General features: G+C 41.6%; 3 protein-coding genes across 4 annotated transcripts in view; 1 reads left to right on the forward strand and 2 right to left on the reverse strand.

Annotated features, from left to right (window-relative positions):
- The window catches only part of LOC125173919 (uricase), a 30,434-nt gene extending 22,963 nt beyond the window's left edge, over positions 1-7,471 (forward strand). Inside the window, exons 5-8 of the mRNA XM_047873579.1 lie at positions 910-1,096; positions 2,809-2,932; positions 5,092-5,175; positions 7,306-7,471. Coding sequence (XP_047729535.1) covers positions 910-1,096; positions 2,809-2,932; positions 5,092-5,175; positions 7,306-7,380 — 470 coding nt within the window. The 3' untranslated portion in view covers positions 7,381-7,471. The remainder of the gene's footprint in view (positions 1-909; positions 1,097-2,808; positions 2,933-5,091; positions 5,176-7,305) is intronic.
- The window catches only part of DNASE2B (deoxyribonuclease 2 beta), a 95,070-nt gene that overhangs the window by 39,592 nt on the left and 28,605 nt on the right, over positions 1-26,873 (reverse strand). Inside the window, exons 1-2 of one of the 2 annotated variants that reach the window (XM_047873576.1) lie at positions 23,800-24,641; positions 1,894-1,957 (exon numbers count right to left, since the gene is read on the reverse strand). The gene's annotated coding sequence lies outside the window, so the exon portion shown is untranslated. Of the gene's footprint in view, positions 1-1,893; positions 1,958-23,799; positions 24,642-26,873 lie in introns of those variants that run through there. The other variant, XM_047873575.1, reaches the window with a different exon arrangement.
- Positions 18,464-26,873, reverse strand: part of SAMD13 (sterile alpha motif domain containing 13) — a 42,510-nt gene continuing 34,100 nt past the window's right edge. The window contains exon 5 of the mRNA XM_047868875.1: positions 18,464-19,605. Within this exon, the coding sequence (XP_047724831.1) occupies positions 19,462-19,605 (144 nt within the window). The 3' untranslated portion in view covers positions 18,464-19,461. The remainder of the gene's footprint in view (positions 19,606-26,873) is intronic.

Consider the following 26,873-nt stretch of genomic DNA (forward strand, 5'->3'; position numbering starts at 1 on the left):
AAAGAGAGAATCTTCCCCTCACTCTCTCCCCCATCTGTCACCTGGGCCCTGAGCGAGAACTGCCTGGCAGACAAGTAAATATCTTCTTCAGATTATGCCTATCATCCCTCCACCTTCCCCATTTGCCACATGGGGTGATGTCAAGGACTGCAGGAGAACCATATCATCCCCTCTATTTTTGCCAGCTCTGCCCTCTTTCCCCCAGGTCTCTATGAACCAACTTTCCTTCTCCTTCAGCCAAAAACCAAAAGCCCTTATGGGTATTCCCCTAGGCATATCTATGCCCTATGGGTGGGTCACTGCCTCATCGTCCCAGTCTCTATTTAGGCTGGGCCAGGTCCACAATGCTACTCATTCATGAAGTTTTCTGGTTTCAGTGAGCTCATAAACACAAGAAAACTGAGGATCTGATGATAGTTGGAGCCATCAGCCAGTGTAGATGATCAACACAAGGACTAACCCTCTCCCATCCTGTAAAGGGAGTCAGAGTAGCAAACAGAAGAACTGCTCTGGGGGAGCTTACTCACTCATTTCATCATGATTACATATTGAGCGAAGTGGAGCCCAACAAGGAGAAAGTATTTGGCCTAGACATCATTTGTACCTGGAGCTGAGAGGAAGGTATTCATTTCTGTGGGTTTCAACACAAGACAGAGGTTTAGTCTTTGACTTTAAGTTCTGCCAGGGCAGGAGAAAGGCAGGGAGTCGTGGAATCCAGATAGAGAGATAGGCACACCACCCTCATAACTTCAGAGGAGACAGGGAGACAGACAACATGGGTAGTGAGGTAGCTCTTTGTTCAACGGTGCACCATGGTTTAGTGACCAGGATCCTCAGAGCTAGCTGTCCAATAAGAAGACACTATTTTATCCATGACCTCAGAGCCTCTTACCTTTTTACTTGAAACAGGACCTCCAGTCATTCATTCTGGAATCAAAGACCTCAAGGTCTTGAAAACCACCCAGTCTGGATTTGAAGGATTCATCAAGGACCAGTTCACCACCCTCCCCGAGGTGAAGGACAGGTGTTTTGCCACCCAAGTGTACTGCAAGTGGCGCTATCATCAGTACAGAGACGTGGACTTTGATACTACCTGGTAGGAGTGTGTGCTAAGGCCTGGCGCTGGCTATGCTCTCTTCCCGTTACTAAACCTACGTGGAAATCTTAGCTGCTATTAGCTAAAGTGACCTTGAACGGACCACCTAAATTCCCTGACCTTTTGGTTTTTCATCGATTATATCAGTAGTTCTCAAACATTTACTGTGTGTCAGAATTCCCTGGGGGGCTTAGTAGAAGGCAGATTACTGGACATAACTCCAGAGGCTCTGATTCTGTAGGCCTGGGGTGGGGCCTGAGAACTTGCACCTCTAATAAACTCCCAGCTGCTGCTGCTGCTGCTGGACCAGGAACCACACTTTAAGAACCACCATATCAGGTGAGGATAATGATATTCGGCTTTACTACCTCACGGTAGGTACAGAGAGGCCTAAATGAGGGTGACCAACGCATCCCAATTTTTCAAGGACTTTTCTGATTTTAACACCGAAAAGTCCCACGCCCTGGAAAACCCTTTGATTGGTAGGCAAACTGGGACAGTTGGTCACTCTGGGCTAAACTCGAAATGAGATGATGTTTACAGAAGCAGTTTATAAATGATAAATGTGTTAACAACGTAAAGGTACGCCTATCATTATAATATCCTTGGCAAACAGGAATTAGGCCTCTGGACTCTGAGTTTGCTTTTTGACCAGGCATCTCATTCCTCTGCTGAAGTTCTCATTGCTAGAATCTGCTACTTTCTGATGAGCTAGTATCTGCCCCCTGGTAGCTTCTTCCCAGTGGTATAGTTCTGCTCTACTCCTTTTATTATGTGATGTGTCTGAAAATACTTACAGAGAACTTCACCTCAATCTTCTTTTTCCCGCGTGTTCCCCATTGGCAGCAGGCTGATGTATTTCTGTTAGAGCACAAAATTGAACATGGCAGAGTCAGGGTCTTAGCTGGGCCACCCACTCAGGAAAGGAACTTAGTGTGGATCATATAACTTTCAAGATTCCTCACGTCTAAACTGGGGATAATAATAGCACCTGCCTCAGGATATTGAGAGAATTCAATGAAGCAATCACATAAAACCCAAAGCACAGAGCCTGGCACAGAACAAAACCCCTAAAAACATAATAATTCAAGGAACTGGCCAGTCTGAGCAGTAAGAGGGTTGGAGTATTTGGAGGTCCTCTTCATAAGTTCATCAAATGTGATGGAGATTTACCCTGGAATGCCCGGTGGGCCCTAGTTCCAGATGATGAAGATAGCCTAGTGACACTCAATACCTTTGTTGAATAGGGTGTGTGTGTGTGTGTGTGTGTGTGTGTGTGCATGCATGCACATGTGTGGGTAAAAAAAGGGGGAAGTGAGGTGTTTTTTAGGGGGCATTACCAGATATTAATCTCTTCTTTTTTTTTTAAATTTTTTCTTAACGTTTATTTATTTTTGAGACAGAGAGAGACATAGCATGAACGGGGGAGGGTCAGAGAGAGAGGGAGACACAGAATCTGAAACAGGCTCCAGGCTCTGAGCTGTCAGCACAGAGCCCGATGCGGGGCTCGAACTCACGGACCGCGAGATCGTGACCTGGCTGAAGTCGGATGCTTAACCGACTGCGCCACCCAGGCGCCCCGATATTAATCTGTTCTAAAACCAGCAATAAAATTGTTTACTGCAGGGAGAGAAGGTCACCGCTTCTTAGCTTTATAATGCACTCCGAAAAGGCCACCCTATGAGTCCTTAGTTGTTTTTTCTGTGTTTTAGGAATACTGTTCGGGATATTGTCCTGGAGAAATTTGCTGGACCCTATGACAAAGGCGAGTACTCGCCCTCTGTCCAGAAGACCCTCTATGACATCCAGGTGCACTCTTTGAGCCGGGTTCCTGAGGTATGTTTTGTCACTTGCCATTCTGAAGACTGAGAGAACTTGTTGTGTCTCCTGTCAGCGCTGACAGAAGAGTTGAGAGTTAAAATAAGACAGTGGAAGACACATGAAAAATGACATCTGTTGTTGTTCAAAAGCTTGTTATAGCAAGTGAGAAGAGAGCAAAAAATGGAAAAATCTGTCCAACCTGAAAACATGGGCCACTGCTGTAGTTCTTTAGTTAGTCGAAAATTCTTTGGGTCCTTACAACCTGCCACAATTTAAGCCTCATATCAGGACACTCAAATGCCTTGAAGGAGGGATAATTCGGCCAAGAGTCTATGTTTCAGGGTAGCCGGAGAATGAAGGATAGATGCAGACAGATTCCATCCATCCATCCATCCATCTGATGTTATTGAGTAGTTATTATATCTCTGTCAGCACATGAAGAATACAAAGATAAATTAGACAGTGTGCCTACCCTTAAAGGGTTCATCATTTGGTAAAAGAAGACAATAAGTAAACTAACGATCCAGTAAAGCATAAAGCATTATAGAAATACAGAGAAAGGCACCTAACTCAGGTATGGAAGATTGGGCCAGCCAGGCTTTATGGAGGGAGAGGTGTTTGAGTTGAGTCTTAAGGGTCAAGTAGGGGTTGGTTATCTGAGTTCACACTCAAGGGTGAGGGAGCATGGTAGGTATAAGACAGGAGCAGCATGGAATAATCATTTGCTGTTGAGGTTTTGGCATATGTGAAGTGCCAGGAATGAACATCTTTCCATGTGCCTAAGGATGAGGCAGAGATCAGACCAGGAGGATCTTTGTGGGCTTGTTTATAGTCTGTATTTTATTTTCAAAGCTCTTAGGAGCCACGGAGGGGTTTAACCAAGGTGTAGCACTACCGAATTTGCACTCTAGAAAGATCACTTTAAAAGAAGGGTGGTAAATTAAAAGGACAGCAGACCACAGATGAGGAGACCTGCAGGGAGGGTATTGGGAGGCAGAAATCTGGCAAAGAGGGTCTGAAGTAAGTAAAGCCATGATGGGTGGAGAAAAAGAGTACCAGTCTTAGACATGGGCAAGAGGGATCCTGCCATGACGTGGAACTTTCCAGGATGTTTTCTGGCTGTCCTTTCTCCACTGGATGAAGAGTCAGTGGGGCCAAGGCAACAAATCCTTCACAGGGGCACACATCCCTTTACAGTTTCTCTGGATACCTGCACCCCAGAATTAACTGCCCAAAGAACCCTGAGACCACTTTTAGAACCTGTGCAAACCTCTTCCCCAGATCCACCCTCCGGAGGCAGATCGTGCCATCAGTGTGTATACCCTTGGGCCTGCGAGTGGGCAAAAGGGTGGAAACTGCTTACAAACACTCAAGCTAGCATGTCCACATGAGGCCAAAAGAGAGGAAGGGATGGGCCAGGGGCTGGGGTCTGGCTCTTCCCACACTACAACATCCTGCATTGCAAGCAGTCAGAGAAATTTCAATTAGGTTCTGGCTTTCCAGGCTGTTATGAAGGTATATTTGTCAAGTAAAAAGGATAGAACATATTTCACTTAAAAATTTCTTGCTTGGGGGCATTTGGGTGGCTCAGTTGGTTAAAGGCCAGACTCCTGGTTGTGGCTTAGGTCATGATCTCATGGTTCATGAGTTTGAGCCCCACATAGAGCTCTGCACGAACAGTGCAGAGCCCGCTTGGGATCCTCTCCCTCTCCCTCTCCTCCCTCCCTGCAAAAAAACCAAAATGTTGCTTGCCTGATTCATAACCTTAAACATCTGGCATGTGGGCCTACAATTGTACTCTTACCCCAGGGTCTGTAAATGTTCAGGATAGGCTAGAGAGGAGGAAACAGACTGAGGAAGAATTTAGGAGGTTGACTGGCCACCACCAGGAGGCCAGTTAATATCCTGAAGTTCTCACTGTTTTCTGACCCAAGGAACGCTTACTTTTCTGAAAACCGATTTTGTACTTGGAGGGGGAAAGAATGCGTCCACCATCTAATGATGGGACTAGCAGGAGACAACTGTGTCACGCAGTAGAGGAACATCAGAAAGTGTCTCAGAGACGGAGGTGGAACTTGAGTAATGGACTCACGGGCAGTTGGGTTACTGGGGAGGAGTGACAGAGAGATAGATTCACAGTTGCCCAATGTGATCCATATTCCTTTGGATTCCAGATAGAAGATATGGAAATCAGCCTGCCAAACATTCACTACTTTAATATTGACATGTCCAAAATGGGATTGATCAACAAAGAAGAGGTAAGAGAACTTTAAGACTATTTAAAGAACGTCTACCCTCCTACCCCTGCACCCTTACCTGTCTTTATAAAATTGGGATGATAATATCACCAACCCAAACTCTTAACAGCTGTTGCTTTTGGAATATTTATAGTTGCCACTGATTAGAGTCCTCTTAGATTCTGGGCCTTTCAAAACCTGGGGCTGGAATGCCTTAGAGGTGGATGAATGATTATGGAGGAGGGTTGGAAGCTAGAGAGATTAAAAGACAAAGAAAGAACAGAGTGTGCCAGAGGAGACAGCTCGGAGATGTACTTCGAAAGTGCCGCACAGGGTCACAGCTTTGTTATTCTTCCATCATGAGGCAATAAAGAGAAAAAAAAGATTCTATTTCCCTTTTCTTTCATCATCTTTAACTTTTGACTAAGTAGTCAATTTAGGTAGCATATAAACAGAAAATGTAAACAGAAAGGAAGAAAGACTGTTTCCAACTGTAATTATAGAAAGCAAGATGAGGGGGTGCCTGGGTGGCTCAGTCGTTACACATCTGACCCTTGATTTTGTCTCAGGTCACGATCCCATGGTTTGTGAAGCTCTGCACTGATGGCATGGAGCCTGCTTGGGATTCCTTCTCTGCCCCTACCTCACTCGCATGCTCTCTCTTTCAAAAATAAATAAACAGAAAGAAAGGAAGAAAGAAAGAAAGAAAGAAAGAGGGAGGGAAGGAAGGAAGGAGAAAAAGAAAGAAAGACGAGGAAATGCACTTTTTGAAAGGAAACCTTGTTTTGCAAAAACACCCTGACTTGTTTTAAGCCATGGCAGAAGGTTAAACCAAGTGTGTCTGACTAGACAGCCTGAAGTAGTGTGTCCTGGGAGATTGGAACTGTCTTTCCCCTCTTGAGCCATTTTCAGAATGGTAGGATTTCTCTATTCCTGTTTCTGTCCTGCAAATTATGTTAATGGGCTCCATCAGGCTGTGCTACCACAGCTGTAGGTGGAGGCTGGGGAACAGCACTGGGAAACAAAGGCTTAGGCACCTGGGATAGCTTCCAGAGAACTGTGAGTCACAGACGAGAGCAACATTGATCCCAGGTACTGTTCATTCAACTGAACAGGGAGGCAGCATCGTTTATGTCACTGGAAGGAAAGGATGTCGATTACCAGAATACCATTAATTAGAATTAACGCCCTTTAAAATAATTACCGTCTAAAGGGCAAGAGAGGGACCTGAAAGTAATCTTGGCCATGTCGACCAAAGGTAAAACAAATGGGCCCCAAACAGAACAGGGTCAAGGTCATGACTGGAGCAGTGCTCAGCTGAGGAACCAGCAAAGAAACGAGGTCTCCTCAGGGCCCCCAAACACCTGTGACCTGCACTGATCCCAGCTCAAAGATGTGTCGCAGGGCTTGCCAGGTGTGTCCCTATATCCAAGAAGTCAGACTTGCAGCTTCCTCAGCTCCCACCCGAAGCCTGCGTGGGGGCCCCAAGACGGGAAGGCCCAGATCCTTGGGGCCAGGGGTCCGCGTGAAGGCACCTGAGAAGCCACACAAGTTGTCCTGACTCTGTGTCTGTGCTTTGGGGTTGGGGGGTGGGAGCTGCTCTCAGGCCCTCAGCCAGCAGGCGTGTACAGAGTGAGGGCAACACATGAGAAGCAGGGAGTCAGGACGCACTGACAACAGCAGAGAAGTGACAAATGACAGGGTGGGAAGACAGAACATCTCTAAATTTACAGCTGTCTGAAACCACTTAGTATTGGGCTAACAGCCCTGAGGACCTCAGATGTTCCTGAAGGCGTGGTATGATCGCATTGGACATTGATAGGTGTTCAAAGTGAATTCTCAAGCAAAGGCCAAATTATGTTCACCACATTCTGTTTAAAAAGCAGAGATAGATAATGCATTTGAGAAACATTTATATCCCAGTGATTAAAATCTTTCAAACACTCTTAAATTTTCTGGACAATCAACTCATCCCTCCACTATTGCCAGAAAAATAAAGCACTACCCTGCTTCAAATAACTTGACTTTAGTGCATATACGTTTTTCCTATTTAGTGAGTTGTTGTTTTTGGTTTTGATTTAATATTGATTCATAGAAAACAGGAGAGGTCTATTTTAATGCTTCTGAAGTTGCCATGTGGTTTTTCTACAGGTCTTGCTACCATTAGACAATCCCTACGGCAGAATTACTGGAACCGTCAAGAGGAAGCTGACTTCGAAGCTGTGACAAAGTAGCTACCATCTCCAGGAGCCTACTCTCAATTGAGGATTTCCTTCAGCCTCTTGTGATGCTGGAAATCATAGCATGTAACCATGCAAATTTTCAAACTAGTATGTTGATTTATAGTGTTAATTTTCCTCCTGTATGAAAGAATTCTTCTGCTCCTAGCTCAGCAAGGTGTTTTGTGATTAGTAATTATAACATGCTTTATGGATGCAGTTTACTTTACAAATGCTACACGGTATTAGAACAGTCATAAATCAAGATTTCTTTTTAGTTGTCTTGTGCCTTCCTATCTTGGAGACGCTTTAGAACCAATTCACTAAGAAAATAATCATGAATTAATGGATGTGTCATATCAATTACTTTGTGCACAAGTTCAAAAGTAAGCACTGTTTTCATCCTACTGATGCAAAAACTGCTTTTGGGTACTGCAGAAAATATAACGACAAAATCATCTTTTGAAAACTTTCACCATTGTGACTTCAATTGGACTGAATATTTGGATTTCTAAGAATGCTCTAGCATATGTATCACTGGGAATTTATTTATACTCTAAAAATACTTTTATAATCTTAATGTATTGGTTTTATGACTTTTACAACTCTTAGAGAATATATAGTACACACTGAAAAAAAGTATAACTTATTTTTCTTTGAATAAGGTCTCACTTTGGCACAAAGAACCCATCTAATAAGTGCTGAGTCAATATATCAATCAATGAATATACATATAGAAAGAAGACGACACTCTATACAAATATCAGTGATGATTTCTAGATTGTGGGATTAGGAGTGATTTTTATTTTTTGCCATGTGCTTTTCTGAATCTTCCATATCTGAACATTTATTACTTTTATAATCAGAGAAATAAATATAATTGATGATTTAAAGATATATACAGACTTGACTGGTGATTATCTTTATATCAGTTGAGTAACACTATATATATATGTTATATATATATACTATATATAATATACATATATGGTATATATCATATACCATAGAGCTTCATAAACTATAATTAAACTGTAATTTTAGAAACCCATGATGAAAACCTGTCCACATGAACATGGAACCTTCTTCCATTTAAAAAATCTACACTTATTAACTTTTTTAAATCTCCATTTTTATAAATGCTTACATATAAGTACTTAGTATTATTTGATAATTCTGCTTCATTCCCCTTTGTAATACTACATAAGCTAGCATGGTATAGTGTTTAATTTCACAAACTCACTTAAATCCTGGATCTACTTCTTTCTAGCTATATGATAAGTATCGTCATCTGTAAAATAGAGGTGAAATAGAATCTAACTCAGAAGTATTTCAAGCATCAAATGGGTTAATGTTTGTAAAGTGCTGTGATAATGTTTATGGCTGACACACAGAAAATTCTGTACGGGGCACCTGGGTGGTTCAGTTGGTTGAAAGCTCAGGTCATGATCTCACGGTTTGTGAGATGGCTCTGTGCTGAGAGCATGGAGCCTGCTTGGGATTCTCTCCCTTTCTCTTTGCCCCTCCTATGCACTCTCTCTCTCTCTCTCAAAATAAATAAATATTTTTTTAAAAAAGAAATTTCTGTATGTGTTTGTTAAATGAAATATCTTGTCTTCTTTTCGTGTGTTATTAGACCCAAGTAGAAAATCTTCTTTGGACTTTATGAGTGAGGTGAGAGATGGGAGGCCGGAGAGCAGCAAGCCCTAGAAAATGCTGGAAACCCCACACAAGCTAGTGCCTGCTGGGAAAGAACACGAGATAAGCAGGATGAAACAATATGATAAGGAAAGTTTTGTGCCACACTGAATACTCATGTTACAAAATGGGCTTCTATATCATGTCACTTGGGTGGCCAAATTGCTTAGTACATTTTATTCCTCTGATGATTTGATAATCCTGTTTAAAGAGGAATTTAGAATTTAACATGATTTTTTCTAAAAACAAACAAACAAACAAACAACAAGAACAAAAAACGTAGGCCCTTCTTACTAGCTATTATCTTGGTCAGGAAAGTTTTAGAAACATTGTATTTGCTTCAGAGAAGAAATTGATGTTAGAGCAGAATCCTTAGACGTTGTGGCCCGTTTTGAACATACATGCATTGTGCTTCTCCTGAGTCGATTGCAAATGAGCTATTGGATGTTGTATCCCAGGTGTTATTTCCCAGGCAGGAGAGCCTGGAGTCTGAAATTTTCAAGGGCCAGAATCCTATTTTGTGAAGAATGTTTTCTTGTGCTTAAAATTGTAAATTATGCTGAAAAACAGGCTTTGGGTTTCACCCGGTTTTGTCAGTGCTGGCAGAGGAGCAGGCCAGCCTGAACTACAAACACCGGCCAGGTAATTTGTATCAAAACATTTTGTAATTTTGTTATAGAAGGCTACAGGCTCTCTGTTCCAGTTTACTGGGAACCCACTTGCTCTACAGTGCTTTCTCTTCCCTTCCCCCCATCCTTACCCCGGCCCCATCTCAAGTACTTTCCTGGGGGAATAAAGCAGGTGACTCCAGCCCATTTGCTGCCTGGAGGCAGTTTGCCTGGCACCCAACAGAGCAGCTGTCATCTGGGGCTTGTGGTTTCAGCAGCCAAAATTCTAAGACTTAGTCGAAATCCTCTAAATTTCATCTCAGAACTTTCATTGAAACAGCCTCAGAAAATGCATTCCATTCCTTTTCCTTTTTAGTCAGACTTAAGTTCACACCTTTCTTCCCCTTTAGTAACCTGCTTTTTCTCCCTTTGTTCTCAATACAATAGAAATCACTCTTTGGAAACAGTGTTTTTACTTGTTTGTTATTGAAACAGAATTTAGCTTTTTCAACCATGTGCAAAGATTTAACTACAGAAATCTGAACTTCTTTCTAACCTCCTAGGCCTCGGTTCAGAAAGAGCATTGATTTTTTTTTTTCCCCTCCAGACTAGGGACTGGATGGACTTTGCCTTTTGGAGTCTCCTTTGCAAAACCTTTGTTTAACTTCTGCTTCCTTAGCTGCATTTTGGAGGAAACCAGAGCTTCTTTCTAAAGTCATGGATTTCAAGCCTTCTAACTCACTGGGTTCTTCCTGCTTCCAAATAATGGAAACTTTTTCTCTTTGAATTTTTCATAGTCTTTGTTCCCATTTCTGTCAGAGTGCGGCTGCCTTTTGTTCTTCCATTTGCCTGGGCTCTTTTTCAGGAATTCTTAAGGTTTTTAGATTCTATGGATATCCCATTGAGAAAGAGTGGCTATGGACCTTCTTCCCAGCAAAGTGCTCATTCATGCCTCTACAGGGACCTCAATATCTGCCAAAGAGGTCATTTACACTCAATCCTTAAAGTGTAAAAGATTCCACTGGAAATTTACACATAAGGAATATATTCAAATAAACTTGGAAGGAAGGCACACTGATTCCCTTGTATGAGAAAGGGAAAACAGTGTGTTTAGGATAAAAGAGAAGGACCCCAGATATATAGGGGAAAAGACATTGTAGGACATGACAGTGTTGTGAGTTTTACTTGAATGGTGGAGGGAGCGGTGACACATGTAACTCAAATTATTTGATTCTTAGAAAATCATAGAAATTGAATGCTGAAATAAACTTCTGGTTGGATTTGTTTATTTTACATAGGAGGCAATTGAACCAACAGAAGTTAAGAGACTGGTACAGGGTTTTACAGAAAAGTCAGCAACAGATCAGAACCCAGATCTGCTAACCCGTAGTCCAGGGTCCCTTTCCTCCTCCAATGTGGATCCATAGCTTCAAAGTTTTCCTTTTTAACTCTGTGTAAATTAGGCTAATGTTAACTTACTCCGCATTCTGCGTGCACACCATACAGAAGGTTGATGAATAACCTACAGACATTAGGGTAGCTAGGAGAAGTCACCTTAGCATTAAAAATTAATTAGGAAATCTGCCTGAATAGATAATTAAACAGACTGATGTCAACCTAATTGCCTCAAATTAATGAATGCAGATCTACTTAGATTTTTAAAATTTTATCTTTAAAATTTTGTTGATGTTTGTTTTTGACCCACACACATCTTCATTAAAATCACAGACGTATCGGGGTGCCTGGGTGGCGCAGTCGGCTAAGCGTCTGACTTCAGCCAGGTCATGATCTCGCAGTCCCTGAGTTCGAGCCCCGCGTCGGGCTCTGGGCTGATGGCTCAGAGCCTGGAGCCTGTTTCTGATTCTGTGTCTCCCTCTCTCTCTGCCCCTCCCCTGTTCATGCTCTGTCTCTCTCTGTCCCAAAAATAAATAAAAGTTGAAAAAAAAATTAAAAAAAAAAATCACAGACGTATCAGAGGGCTCCCTTTCATTAGTCTCACAAAACCATTTTGAATGTCATTGAATGTTCATTTTGAATTAGGGATGAGATGTATTTAGAATTCACCAAATGCCTCAACTAACTTAGGTCTTTGGGGACCAATAAAAACTTATATGCATTTTGCTCAGCACATTTCCCTTAACTCAGCATAACAATTTTTCATGGAGCTTAAATAATGCAAGTTTTTTTTTCCTTTTATGTGCCCTTATGAAGATAAAGTATCTAAAACCACCCCAAATCCAAGGACCTAAGAAAGTAATTGTTTTATCTTTTAGCAGCATTAGAATGTATCAAATGAACAGTATTTGGACTGAGCATATGTTTGCTAATTCTGTGACTCTTCTGGGCTTGATATGGAGTGAGAGCATAGTAATAAAATCATACTTTAATGTAATTTTCCTGTTATACTAATATCTGTACTATGTACTCTTATTCAATTCTCCATCAGTCTTATGAGACTGGTATTATGGAAGGGTTGCTACTTTCCCCACAGCATCCATCCTCCTGTCTTTGTGTAGCTGAATACTTGGCTATCTGAAATAAACACTACAGTTCCCAATCTCCCCTATAGCTAAGTATGGCCAAATGATTGAAGTTCTTGTTACAGAGATATGAGTATTAGTGCTGGATGCAACTTCTCAAAACAGGTACCCTTCTTTCCTTCTTGGCTGGAATACAGTTGTGATAAACGATGCTTAAGCAGCCATCTTGGACCACATAGGAAGCTATGTATTGAAGATGGTGGAGGAACACACTAGGAGAAGACTGAGACCCAATGACTGCGGGGTGGCTGCCTGACCCTGCTCTGCTTACCTTCAGACCTCATATATACAGTAGGGAAATCTTATTTGTCTAAGTCATTGTTATTTAGATTTTCAACCGAAACCAGCCCTAAATGGTATATGTGAGCTGTTCTGTCCCAATGGCGACGTGCTGTAAGTATGAAATGTGCAGTGGCTTTTGAAGATGTGTTTTATTATTTTGTTCTTTATTTTTATTTTTTTTAAGTTATGCATCCACTTGAAAGGGCATTCCTTTTTTTTTAAGTTTATTTATTTATTTTGAGAGAGAGAGAGAGAGAGAGAGAGTGAGGGAACAGCAGAGAGAGAGAGAGAGAGAGAGAGAGAGAGAGAATCCCAAGCAGGCTCCGCACTGTCAGCGCGGAGCCGGACATGGGGCTCCGACTTATATACCTTGAGATCAGGACCTGAGCCAAAACCAAGAGTCAGACGCTCAACCAACTGAGCCACCGAGGCACCCCATAAATGTATTTTTAAAAGATTGTAAAGTATGTCAATAATTTTGGTATTGTGCATGGAAACAGTAATATTTTGGATATGTTAGATGATTTTCCTGCTCCCTTGTGTGACCACTAGAAAATTTCATTAAAAAATGTGACCGCTAGAAAATTTTAAGTCACACATGTGGCTCACATTATATATTTATTGGACAGTGCTGACCTAGTGTTGCTTTGCTCTGTGTCTGTAGCTGCAGTAGAGAACAGGTGAAGTACCTGAGGCTGAGGGGAGCCGTATAACTGCCCAAGTTCCCCTTTCAAGTAAATGGTGGGGCTGGCCTCAAGCTCAGGTCTATAGGAGCAGCCTCAGTCCTCCCACCCACTGCGGCATGGTGTAGATCAACCCGTGTCATTGGGTTGCGGCACAGGAGAGGAACACAGTCCCAAACACGAATTTATTTGTTTGTTTGCCTCTTTATTTATTTACTTATTTATATTTTAATTCCAGTGTAGTTAACACGTAGTGCCAAACACAAAGTCTTAAAAACAGGAACTGCTGGTTGCTTGAAGAGTTTTCCTGAGCGTCCTTCAAAATGTTTGTAATTGTGAGTTTTATAGTCTTATTTTCAAGTTGTGTATTTCCTGGCACAGAAAAGTAAGAGTGTGACCCACTGAAAAAGGAAATGAAGCACAATTTACCAAATGAGTCTGCTGTGTTTAATTTAGAAAGAAGACGTCTGACTTGCAACGTTGCTGTAGATGTCTCTGCCCCACAGATGACAGAGCTGGAGAATCTTGTGGAAGGTCTGTCCTTGCTGCTTTACCTGACTCTTCTGGAAACTTAAGGCCTCTAAGCTCTGTGATCTCAGATGCTTAGATGATAGCATATTCTATCTTGTGGCATACGTTCCCTTATTTTGTTGTTTATAGGTCTGGCTTCCCCAGGCCATGGCCTGCTCCACAGCTACCAAGGGCATCAGTATTATTTACACCTTAATTCACTGACCTCTTTCCCACCTCTGCTATGATAAAGGTAGTAGCTCTGCCCAGGCACCTCTTCTGTGGAAGTCCGGCACATTTTCCATTTGGAGATTGCCTGGCACCTCCAGCTTTCCGGATTTCTCCCTGAAGATAATGGTGGACAGGAAAACCCTGCACAACTGCGGTAAAGAGACATCAACCTAGCTATGTTCTGGTGGGTAGTCAAAGACTTCTCTTGCTTTTATTCACAGGGTCCTCCATTATTCTGCCCCAGGGCTAGGCAAGATGCAACTCTTTTCTTGAGGTTCGAAAAGATACAACACGGCCGCAGTCACCAAAGAATGAGATGTGATCGTTTTACTCTCTTTCTCTCTATGTAGAACGGCCACCACTGGCCAGCAATGGTACCCAAACCACTTAATTGCCTATGGAGCTACAGCATGAAGCTAACGAGCTGCTCATTACTGTACCCATTGCTCTCTCTTTCCTTCCTGTGGCTTCTGTTCCTGGTTCAGAAGCAGAATTAACAAGTTTTCTCATAAGAAGCATATCTGTCCTACAGCAGTCTGCTCTTTGAACATTTAACTTCATCTTCCAAGTCATTACAAAAAACACTTAATGGCTCTGTGCCCAGGCCTGACCCCTGCAGATCCCATTTGCAATGACCGTCAAAGGCAGATGGGTCACCACCAGTAAGTACTCTTTGCATTTGGCTTCCAAATATAGGAGTGGTTGGGCAACTGAGGGTCATTAGACTTTTCCAAATTAAATTCCTTCAAAGATCTATTTCTCTAATGCAACACAAGGACAGCATGTGCCCCTGACCGTGTATGCTAAGCTTAGAGAGACAAAATCCATGTTCTCATAGGGTACTTACTGAGGATAGAACGAGGAGACTGCCACCAACTGGTCTCTGAATATGAAGATTATTCAATAGTCACCATGTCCATTAAGTATCAAAAATGACGCTCAAAGCTGCTGCACATTCCAGCTCAGTGTGTGCCACCTTGTTTTCTTTTCAACCAAATCTACTTATAAGCTCTAGTTCCTGAATTAATTTACTCTGAGGAGGCTCTCTGTGTGTTCTTTGCTTTACATCAGGGGTCTAAATTTCATATACCTTGTAATGACAATGTAAAAGTGTGCAGTTGCTGGCTGCAAGGTATTAGGGAATTAAAAAGATTGTAATAAATTAGAGTTTTCAGGCTCACCTAGAAGACTGCAGATGTAGTTGTAAGAACACAAACATACTGCACTAGCCAAAGGACAACATGTCAGCTTAGATTCCACTGAAAAGAGACCAGTTTGTGACCTTGCCTTTAAATCAATTCATTATAGTCCTTTGTAGAGTCTGAACCGGAGGCTCAAATGCGGGGTGGGGAGGAGAGGTGGAGTGGCAATTATTATTTTTTTTAAATCCTTCATGATTCTGATATCCTGTCTGCCCCTCTGGTTGAGAATAATCAAATTCCACATCAAACAATTCTCACATAAAACATATTGGCATCAAGGCACTCTCATTCCCATTTACGCTCATGAAGTGCTTCCCCACGTGTGTGTGTGTGTGTGTGTGTGTGTGTGTGTTTGCTCCTAGCTGCAGACCTGGATCACATTAACAGAAATCTGGTGTGATCGGAAAGGAATCAGCCGTTTCTGGTTTTACAGCTGTTTGGAGACAAAGGCTGCCTACCTGCTGAATTTCAAGTACTTCCAGCCTCTCCCTATGGCCTTGTTTTGATAACACTTCCTTTCCGTGAATCGGGGGGTGGGGAGAAAGCACCCTCAGTTATTGCCAAGGCACTTAGGCCAGCCCGTTGTAGGCCTTTATTCTGGGTGTAAGAGAGGCAGACTAATTTCCCAATTTTGCCTGAAAGCTGTCAACAGAGGGCTAAGAAATGAATTGATTCTTTTCAGTTTGCTTTTCAATTAAGATATTTTCCTTTCCCTTTTTTTTTTTTTCTTCATGACAAGCATTTATAGAGCAGTCCAGGTCGAAAGCTTAGTTGAGTTAGGTTGGGGTTAGTGAACAAGGCGACTGTGATAAGAGCATCCAAAGACTGCATGGAGTGTAATCCCAAGTTCAAATCTAGAGAAAAATACAACTAAAGACATACTTTCATTTGCTCAAAGTATTCAACTGCCAGCTGACAGTGGTGATAGGACATTGTCCTTTAATATTCCTTTTCCCATAGTGGTAGGATAATGGCACTTTTGAGTTTTAGTTGGGCCCATGGGCTCTAAGAGTATCTCAAGCCTCTCTTCCAGCTTAGGTATGACACTGTGGCTGAATTTTGGACAGCAAGATGGAAGAGGAAGTAATATGTACAATTTCTTGGAAGTTCCTTAAAGGGAGAAGGTGTCTTCCTTTCCCTTTTCTTCTTCCTGCTGGTTGGAAGTCAAGTGGTGATGGGGGGAGCTGAAGCAGCCATCTTGGGCCATGAAAGGATTCTGGGAATAAACAGCATGCATGATGGAACAAAAAGGTAGGAAGAATGTCTGACATCATAGAGGGCTGTATCATCTCTGGTCCCCCTGGCTGTACATTTAAATGAAGAGAAGACACAACCTTCTGTCTTGTTTACATTACCTGGCAATGTGGGGGTGAGAGTGGGGAGACAGTTTTTTTCCCCCATTGGTATAATTTTATTTATTTATTTATTTAAATATGAAATTTAATGTCAAATTGGTTTCCATACAACACCCAGTGCTCATCCCAACAGGTACTCTCCTCAATACCCATCATCCACCCTTCCCTCCCTCCCACCCCCCATCAACCCTCAGTTTGTTCTCAGTTTTTAAGAGTCTCTTATGTTTTGGCTTCCTCCTTCTCTAACCTCTTTTTTTTTTCCTTCCCCTCCCCCATGGTCTTCTGTTAAGTTGCTCAGGATCCACATAAGAGTGAAAACATATGGTATCTGTCTTTCCCTGTATGACTTATTTCACTTAGCATAACACTCTCCAGTTCCATCCACGTCCCTACAAAAGGCCAAATTTCATTCTTTCTCATTGCCATGTAGTATTCCATTGTGTATATAAACCACAATTTCTTTATCCATTCATCAGTTGATGGACAATTTAGGCTCTTTCCATAATTTGACTATTGAAAGTGCTGCTATAAACATTGGGGTACAAGTGCCCCTATGCATCAGCACTCCTGTATCCCTTGGGTAAATTCCTAGCAGTGCTATTGCTGGGTCATAGGGTAGATCTATTTTTAATTTTTTGAGGAACCTCCACACTGTTTTCCAGAGCAGCTGCACCAGTTTGCATTCCCACCAACAGTGCAAGAGGGTTCCCGTTTCTCCACATCCTCGCCAGCATCTATAGTCTCCTGAGTTGTTCATTTTAGCCACTCTGACTGGCGTGAGGTGGTATCTGAATGTGGTTTTGATTTGTATTTCCCTGATGAGAAGCGACATTGAGCATCTTTTCATGTGCCTGTTGGCCATCTGGATGTCTTCTTTATTAAATTGTCTGTTGATGTCTTCTGCCCATTTCTTCAGTAGATTATTTGTTTTTCGGGTGTGGAGTTTGGTGAGCTCTTTATAGATTTTGGATACTAGCCCTTTGTCCGATATGAGACAGTTTTTGTTTTATTACTCACAGCCAAATCTTTTCTAGACGCATACATAAGGTATCAGGTGGATACACAGAAGCATGGCTGGGACATTTGCATGCTATCCCTTTGAGGCAGAGAGGGTTCAAACGTCATTACTATTTCACTTGTGGGAAATTCCTGCAGGGAGGTTAATTCAGTTCTTCATCCCATCTTCTATCTATTGGATCCCATGTTCCTTCCTTCCCACCTGGGTCTCCAGCAGGTGCACCTCTCACTTTTTATCACTACCACTCCTCATAATACTTAACTAAGTTCTGCCTTTTAGTTTTACATGCTTTGTAGACTGTGAGAATGTGGGGATGGAAAATGTCTCTTTTGCAGCCCCGTCTCCCACTTATGCAAAACAAAGCAGAATTTAAATTTCAGACACTCCATAAACTCCATAACAATTAATTTGGAAGGCATTTTGAACCCCACCCATTATACCACTTCCCGTGTTTTTGTTTTTGTTTTTGTTTCACGCTCATCTTCAGACTTTCTGGTCTTTACAGAAATGATCTTTGCAGGGGACTGAATTATAACACTATCTAAAATAGTGGCCCTCAACTTGAGGAGGGGGAAGACAGAACTTCAGGGAGTCCATCAACTCTGCAAAGTTTTATATGTGGGAATATGAGCTTTGGTCTGGAGGGAAAGTACATGGCTTTCATCCAAATTTCCAGAAAATCATGACCCTCAGTGGCCTACAGAAAAAAAAAAAAAACTTTGGCTAAAATGACACCTAAAATTGGTTGTTGGATGGGGGTAAGAGAAGGAACAAGGCCTATTTGGACAATGTAGTTCATAAAGAAGGTAAACCCACAAACAAATCTAAATGTTTTATATATCCAAAGTTGCTTTTTTTTTTTTTTAGGCTTAACTTTCTTTCCATGGTTTTAAGGAATGACCTTAATCCTTAATCCCAACTGAAGAGGCAACCAAACAGAAAAGATCAAACATACACTGGGAATAAACCGAAGCAATGCTTTATTGTGACCACAAAGCACCAGTTCAACAAGGCATTGACACACAGAGATTTGAACCAATGTCTCTTTGAACAGAGATGTAGCAAGCCCACTTTTTCAAGTTCTTAAAAACAAGTACTCAAACCAAGAATCCAACAGAGCATCAGAGCAATTAAAAAAATATTACACCATCATGAAGGAATATATATAAAAATACTCTGTACTAGTAACAAGGCTTTTTGATCTATAACTCTTGGCAAATTCCTTCAGAAACAAATTCGTATAAATACAAACCATAAAGTGAAAAAATGTTTTCTTCTTCGGAAACAAAGAGCCAATTTGAAAGTAAATCTATGCAGAAAATACCGTTACCCCTATGAAAGAAGCTGAAGATGGAGGGACATCCCGAAGACACAACAGAGTTTCTCTTTTTCAGAGGTTCTGCTCCTGTAGGGGCCATGACGCACGATCGTCTCAAACATCGCAGTATATCCCAGTGAAACCTTAATAAGGTCAAGTGGAGGACCCTCTATAAAAAAGGGTGTCGGCAATTCCATCCAAATAACACAAGCTCTAAGGAGCAGAGGAATTCAAGGGAGACAGCAATCTTTCTTTTCTCCCCTTCCCCCAAGTGTTCTTGTTTTTAATCTCCCTACATCTGTAACCAAAAGATCATTCAATTCAATCCTTTTTCAAGGATTCTGGGAAAGCAATTTGTGAAGAAAATCCCTTTGGTGGGGAGGGGTGTCTAATCGTGTCAAAGATCACTCAATTTGACAAGATCCACCAGGAAAACCATCCTGTCTATAAGTTATCCTTGCTCCTCCTGGCTGAATTCAGGTCAGCCGATGGATTGCCTAGTCTATCCAATAGGATAACGTTTCATTTGACTGAAATTCTTTACATATACACATGTATGTATTCTGTTTACAAAGTTTCATCACATGAAACTAAATTATGTCATTATGTATTTTTTGAGGTCTAAGACCCCAACTTGACTGTACTATGAAGAGTGGTTCTTTAAATGCTTTGTCTGCAGAGGTTTAACATGATACTCGTAGATTTTCAGCGCAGGCCCCAGTTTTAACTGAAGTCCTGTCAACACGTCATTTCTTGTCATCAATAGCAGGGATTTTCCATCAATTTCCTACAATGGAAGCAAAGGATGAAAGCAACATGTAAGTCCAAATCCAAAGTTCAAAAGAAAAGACGTATTGATTGTCTCCAAGCTAAAAACATTATTTTTTTATTTATGCCAAATGGAAAAAATGGACGCCTCTATTTTTATGTTCCATCTTCCACTTTTATTTTTGGATTAAATGCAATCCATAGCTGATCTGGTTGTCAAGACCACATTGCTAAAGTTGCATCTTAAAAAAATGATGGCGGACTTGGTATGTATACTTGGTAGGGATCAAAGATATTGTTTCTGAAAGATAATGACACTTTCCTTTCATAAAATATATTAAAGTTTATGCGGAATTTCTGTGTACTTAATTTCCTAAAACAACTATAAATTAGGACGGGCAGGGATTATCATAATTTTACAGGCAAACACAAGGAGCAAGGTGTGAAGATCAAGAAGTTAGGCAAAGGTAACAGGATTTGAACTCATCTGCCTACAGCCAAAGCCAATGTTTTTTCCATAACTCCTTTCTGTTTCGCTTGACACTTGCAAGTAAATATGTGTGGTATAGATGAACCAATGGGGCCATAGAATCCTAGGTTTTCTGGAATCTTGTTACTCACAACAATGGACAATGGAAAAATGATATACTTTCGGTGAACTTCTTTCCTGTCCTTTAAAAGAAGAACAATCCTGCCTCAACCCAAAAACCAACCTCTTGTGTTGCAGGTCCTACCATACTTCCTCTCAGTGGATCCTCAAGATCCCAAATAAGGTAGCGAGGGACAGGGCTCTGCCCCCGTTCTCTCGGTGTCCACTTCCCACACCCTTTAGGTACCCAACCAGAGTGCCCTGGAGACCACAAAGCTTGGAGGTGAAATACAAACAGGTTTCCCATCAAAGACACGAGGATCCCAAATACAGAAAATGGTTTGGAACTTTTGGAAAGAGATCACTGAGAAGGATGCTGAATGCCACCTTATTTTTGTTACTTTTTATTGTGGGGACAAGTGAGCTGGCTCTTAGGGGACTGGACCCAAGAGATGGACCAAGTGTGCATGTTAGGTAAGCCCTGACATGTCTGTACCCACCTCTCCCACTGATGGACAGACAAGGGGACATGGTGTATAACTGTAACTCTACAAAACTGTGACTCCTTCCTACACTGATCCCTAGAACTCCAAATTCCCTTGTGTTTTGCCAGACTGTGAAGAACATGTGCTTTGTACATCTCTGTGTGTGGAGAAACAGCACTGGGCTAGTGGGCTGACGAAACACTCACTTTGTGACCGGTAAATCCCTTCCTCCTCTGTCTCCTTGGTTGGCAACGTGGGGATTTGGGGTTTCTGACAGGATTCCATGAGATACTATTCTCGCAAATGCTTCCTGAGCTATAAGTTATACAATCGCTTGTCATTACTCCTCAACAGACCCATGGTCCTCATGTCATTTGTCAACCACCTACCATGAACCAGAGCAGAAGGACAAGGAATTACTTATAACCGCTCTGTGGTGTTTTTGAACTCTGAAAACCTTTATTTTGCCGATTACTAGAAAAAAAAGATCTCACATTAATTTGTGAGAGACAACTATTCAAAAACATGGTGCATAAAGCAGTTAGTTGACAGGGCAAGAGTGAAAAATTAGATGAGGACATAGGAATGGACGCTAACCCTCAAGTATTTTCTTCTCCTTAAGCAGCTAGCAAGCCCAAAGACTGCCCCTCAGTAAAACCCGTAAGCATAAGAGTTTGCAGAAGAGCTTTTGACATGCGGAAACCACAGTAGCAGTTCTGAAGGCTCTGTCAGGTCACAGGAATCTGAATCACAGGTTCCTTCAAAGCTCGCAGTCTATCTTAGATTGACGGAGATGAACACTGATTCGCTTGGAATGCTGTATAAACCAGCAAAGCCCTTCCTGCTCTCCAACTTTCCTTTGTTGTTAAATGACAACAAAGTATGAGCAAATGCTCATACTTAACTTTGTACATGTTTTAAACAGGCCTCAGGAAGAGATGACACTGCTTTCATTTCTACACAACAAGAAAACTTCCTCGACTAACTGAAAGTGAATTTTTTTTTTTTTATCTTTGCTGGCAAAAAACTCCTTCTACAACTCAGCATTTCTGTCAGAAGCCAAGTATGTCTGTGAAAGATGCTGAAATTTGGATTTTATTTAAGACAAAATAGAAAATCAAGTTTCATGCTCCAATTTGATTTTCCCTTTGTTCAGTAGCCACACTGAAGTTCACCTCACACTAGCAACGGTAAAAGAAAGCTCCATCTGGCAATCCTCATTTTAAAAATTTGAAATGAATCTAACTCATACATACAACAAAACCTTCTTCTTAAGCCATGACTACAGCAGCTCAAATGAACGGCAGTGGAACACGACATAATGGGAACGTGAGCTTCCAGGTCAAGCAAACGGTTGTCCAAACCCTGTCTCCACAACTTATTGTGTGACCTTTGGTAAAGTAAAGGACTTGTCTTCCCTGAGCCCCGGTGTCCTCACTTGTAAAATGGAAATAAGCCCCTGAAGGATTCTAGAGATTAGAAATAAATCATTCATGGAAGGCACCTAGCACAGTGCCTGACATATGGGAGATTTTCAATGACTACCAAGTGGAAATGCAAAGGCTTTGAGAGAAACAGGATGTGTTCCAATTCCAAATCCATCTACTGCTTCCTTTCTGGAAGCATGCTCCCTGCCTGAATGCTACCCGTTGCCAGAGGGATGCAGGCATATTCCTGTTCAACTTCAGAAAATTCGGTAAGATTAAAAAAGCTCAAAGACTACATAAAAAATTTTGTCTCATAAAAATTGCAAACACAGAAAAGTTCCTTGATTAAGGAAGCAAATCATTTGTTACATAACTTCTATAAAAGACTGGGATGCAAATGAAATCCGAATTTTGCCAGTCAGCATGGTGTACTAGAATGAGCATGAGATTGGAAATTGGAAGACAGAGTTTCTGATGCAGACTCCACCAGTAATTTTCCACAAGCAACCACTCCTCTATACCCCAGTTTGTTTATTAGTATAAATGAAGGGGTTGGAGTGTGACCAGATCCAGTTAAATAAATAAACATTAAAAAACATCCCATGATTTTGCATATACATCATGATTAAAGTCAAAACAAAGAGATAATTCACATTTTGGGATCCTGTTTACATTCCTGTGTTAAGGGATAATCATTTGTCACTTTCAGTGAAGCTTTGTACATTGCTTCTGTCTTCCTGAAAGAGTAACCAAGTACCTGTTGGGCAATAATATTCATGCAAAAAAAATGTCTGCATACTTAAGAAGCTCGAGCAAGTACTCTTGCATGGAAGTAAGGCTTAGAGATGATCGGTGTAAATTTCCAATGAGGGCAAGACCCTTGATCTAAAAATAAATGAGTAGGCTCCTTAGATGTTACAGCTCAGTAGATAAGCATGTGTTTTAGAGTAAGACATTATTTTATTGCTTATTAGGTGGGGCTGGGCAAGTTAATCTCTCTAAGCCTCATTTCCTTATCTATATGATGGAGGGAAAGTAGCTACTGTATTTCACTGCTGAAAGGATTACTGCAATAATATACGTGAAGCAGAATGCCTGATACCTACAGAGTACTCAATAAATGCTAGCTATTAAAAAAAGTATATAAAAAAATCTTAACCCATTTACTGTTCACTCTTTCTCTCTGCGAACACTAATCTACACCTTGGTAGCTTTTTCAGTTGAGCCTAATTGTGATATGGTCCGTTGGAAATGTATGGGAAGAAAGATGAGGTGGGAAGAGAAAAGAGAAAGAGGCTAGGAAGAGAAAAAGAGTGGCCGTCAAGCAAGAGGCAAACCGGTTAATAGCAAGGAAGGACAAGGAATAAGTCAAAGAGAAGTCAATGGGCTTTATGATGGTGAGACCCTGCAACTAACTCAGAAAGCCATATTTGTGGTGGTGGTCTCCACCCCCTATACGGTGGAGAGGAAATGAAAGCTCAGTTTAGACCAGAAGCCCGGCTAGAAGCCAAACTCTGCTGCTTCCTAGTTTCTTGCATTAACATCTGGCCCATTATTTCTTTCCTCTGTGAAATGAGGGGTTTGCACTAAGCTGGTTTCTGTCCATTCTGTTTAACACACTCTCAGATTCCAACTCTGTCTTTGATATGCATCAGACTCACCAGCCTTATAGGAAAGTCTCCCTGTGAAAGAACAAAGCACAGACTCCTTACCAATGACGTGGAGGAATCTGATGAAATAGGTTTTCTTTTTCCACTTCGGTCTTCCCCCTCACATTTTCTAGAACTTTCTTTGTAACAACTCTCTTGCCATTCACTATCTGGCTACAAGTGGTGACCAGTCTGAAGTTTCTCATTCCACTGCTTACAAAGGGTAAAAATGTTTCAGAGGAAGGGGGACTTGTTCTGGAGCCCAGGGATACAAACGTGGAAAATCCTGTGTCCAGTATGGGGATCACATCAAAGAAAGAGGAGTGGAATCTTCTGGCCCTACCCATATGACCAGTGGAAAAATAGTCCCATGAGAAGTGGTCTTTGTCTTCAAAGACATTTTGAAAGCCACAGTGTGGCCTCTCAAACCCTGGTTCCTCTTTCAAACAGTTTTTGTCCCTGCTGAAGTCCCCTTTATCTTCCATTTTGATGAGGTTTCCTCTGGACTTGTCATAGTTGTTGCGTTTCTTGGCATCAGACAAGACCGCATAGGCTTCTGCTACTTGTTTGAATTTCTCTTCAGCTTCCTCCCTGTTTTTTGGGTTCTTGTCTGGATGTACCTGAAGAGCTAACTGGTGGTAAGCCTTCTTAATATCAGACGGGGAAGCATTTTGAGGCACTCCTAGTACTTTGTAGTAATTCACCATGTTTCTTTAAAAGACCTTTCCTTTCTAAGACACAGAGTTTGTTTTCAGAAGAATTTCCATATAATTTTGGAAAGGAATATGGTGAACTACTCAAGTCTACACCAAGACCGTTTGAATCTCATCACATGGTTGTTGGGACAAACTCTCCTCTGGGGAAGAAATTCCTCTTTGGTGTCCTCTACAATTCCACCCTCTCCATCGGCCCTGATCCTGCAGCTCAATGTGGGGGAGTGACTATGAGCTCAATATTATCAGCCAATGACTCCCAGCTGATGCTGTGCTTGCCTTGCATTCCTATTGGTGGAAAATTTGAGATGGATAATATACATATTAGGAAGACTTCACCTAGTTTAAGAAACCAACACTGAGCAGCTTGTCTACAGGAAAAACAAAACAAAACAAAACAAAAAAACTGTTTATGTGGCTCAGAAAGAAGTCTCCCTTATTTGTTAAAGTAATAGAACCAAAACGGGTCTTGACCTTAAATCAGACACAAAATCCATTTTGGCTCATTGTGAGGGCTCATGCCTTCAGTGACTTAATGGGTATCTCTGTGTTATTTAATATTTGCTGCTGGCACAAAGTGGGTGATAAAGGGGCTCTATTACAAAAAAAAAATCTTGTACACATTTCTGATGAAGGAAAAAGAATGAAACTCACTTCATCAACTGAGGAAACTGGGTTACAGAGATGTCTGCCTAGATTTAAAACAAAACAAAACAAAACCCAGAATAGATACAAGGAACAGAATTAGAAGTGAAGGCTTCCCATGTATGGTCAGATAAGGCTTCTTCACTTCAGCTATCTTTTAAAGTTAGCCTTTTTGAAACTTATCTCTGGACTTAAAAACAAAACTAAGTCGCAGCATCACAACAGGAAATGCTTTAAAAAATGACTTCGAGGCTCAAGTGTAGCAAGGCCTGTTGGTGGCTCTTTTTTCCAGGACACACAACTACACATTTCTCAAGATTTCCTTGCAATGTGGTATGACCATGTGACCACGCTCTGGCCAATGACAGATGAAACAATGATGTGTTTCTATGTGCACCTGGCCCATAAAACCGCCTACGTGTGCCCCTCCTTGCACCTTACCTTTATGCCAACTGAATGTCAATGCCTGGATGATCCTGATCTTGCTGAAGATGACAGAGCCTCCATCAACCTGGGTTCTTGAATTATAGTGAAGGAGAACACTCCCAAGACCACCTTGGACTATTTACATGAATAAGAAACAAACTTCTAGTCGGGGTGCCTGGGTGGCTCAGTCAGTTAAGCCTCCGACTTTGCCTCAGGTCATGACCTTGAGGTTTGTGGGTTCAGGCCCCACATTGGGCTCTGGGCTGACAGCTCAGTGCCTGGAGCCTGCTTCAGATCCTATTTCTCCCTCTCTCTCTCTGCTCCTCCCCTACTCATGTGCGTATATGTGCGTGAGCTCTCTGTCTCTCAAAAAAATGAATAAACATTAAAAAAATTTTTTTAAAGAAACAAAATTCTATAATTATGCCATGACACATGTTTTCATCTACTTGGGACATCAGTTAGTAGAATACACCACTTCTACAACTTCACCTTTACTTCTAGAACCTTCTATAATGTCACTAACCAGAAGACTACAAAATCCTGCAACACTTAAAAATCTAAAATTCTATCTCTCACTCCTCACTCTCATTACACCCACTTTCACATTTCAAATCCACTTTTTCCAAGGTTATGAGTCTCCTTCAGGCTCTTTCTTTGTATCAAGTCTGCACCCCCCGGTTGGCACTGGGAACCATTCTTTTATATGCCCTCTCAAACTGCTCTCTTAGGCTATTAGCCACCCACTGTGCCCATGCCACAAGCACCCCATCCAGAAGCAGTGTAGCAATCCAGCTTCTCTGACTCCTATACCTGGTGCAGCTGGGAAAAAAAAATCAAGATGCTGTGAAGATGAAACATTAGATGTGGGCACTGTGCCGGTCTCAGCTGGGTCAGTAAAAGTCCTCAACAGTTCTGGGTATCCTCAATCAGATCTCTCTCCCATTCCCCATGGTGGTCGCTCTTAACGGTCACTGCTTTCCTCTAGTTCCTTACTAAACCTCTCCCCATCCTGTCCACTCCAAGCACAGGAGCTTTCCTCTTGTTTAGCAAAGGAAATAGAGACTGTCAGGAACTCCCTTACTGTCCCTGGGGACAAGGGCCATCTTAGCTAGATCGGTATACATCCTCACCTATGTCCCTGGAGCACAGGAAGGATAGAGGAAGAACAGGAAGGACAGGGGAAGATATCCCTGTCTTGCTCAGAATTAATCCCTTCATATTCTTTTTAAAACAACAAAATAAAATATCTGAATATTTTATCGACCAAACTGAATGAAATGAACCATGTATATTATGGCCGACATTATATCTTATTATGGTAAAATATATATAACAGCAAGTAGGCCATTT

The sequence above is a fragment of the Prionailurus viverrinus genome, chromosome C1 (genome assembly GCF_022837055.1).
Source record: "Prionailurus viverrinus isolate Anna chromosome C1, UM_Priviv_1.0, whole genome shotgun sequence".
Lineage (NCBI taxonomy): Eukaryota > Metazoa > Chordata > Mammalia > Carnivora > Felidae > Prionailurus > Prionailurus viverrinus.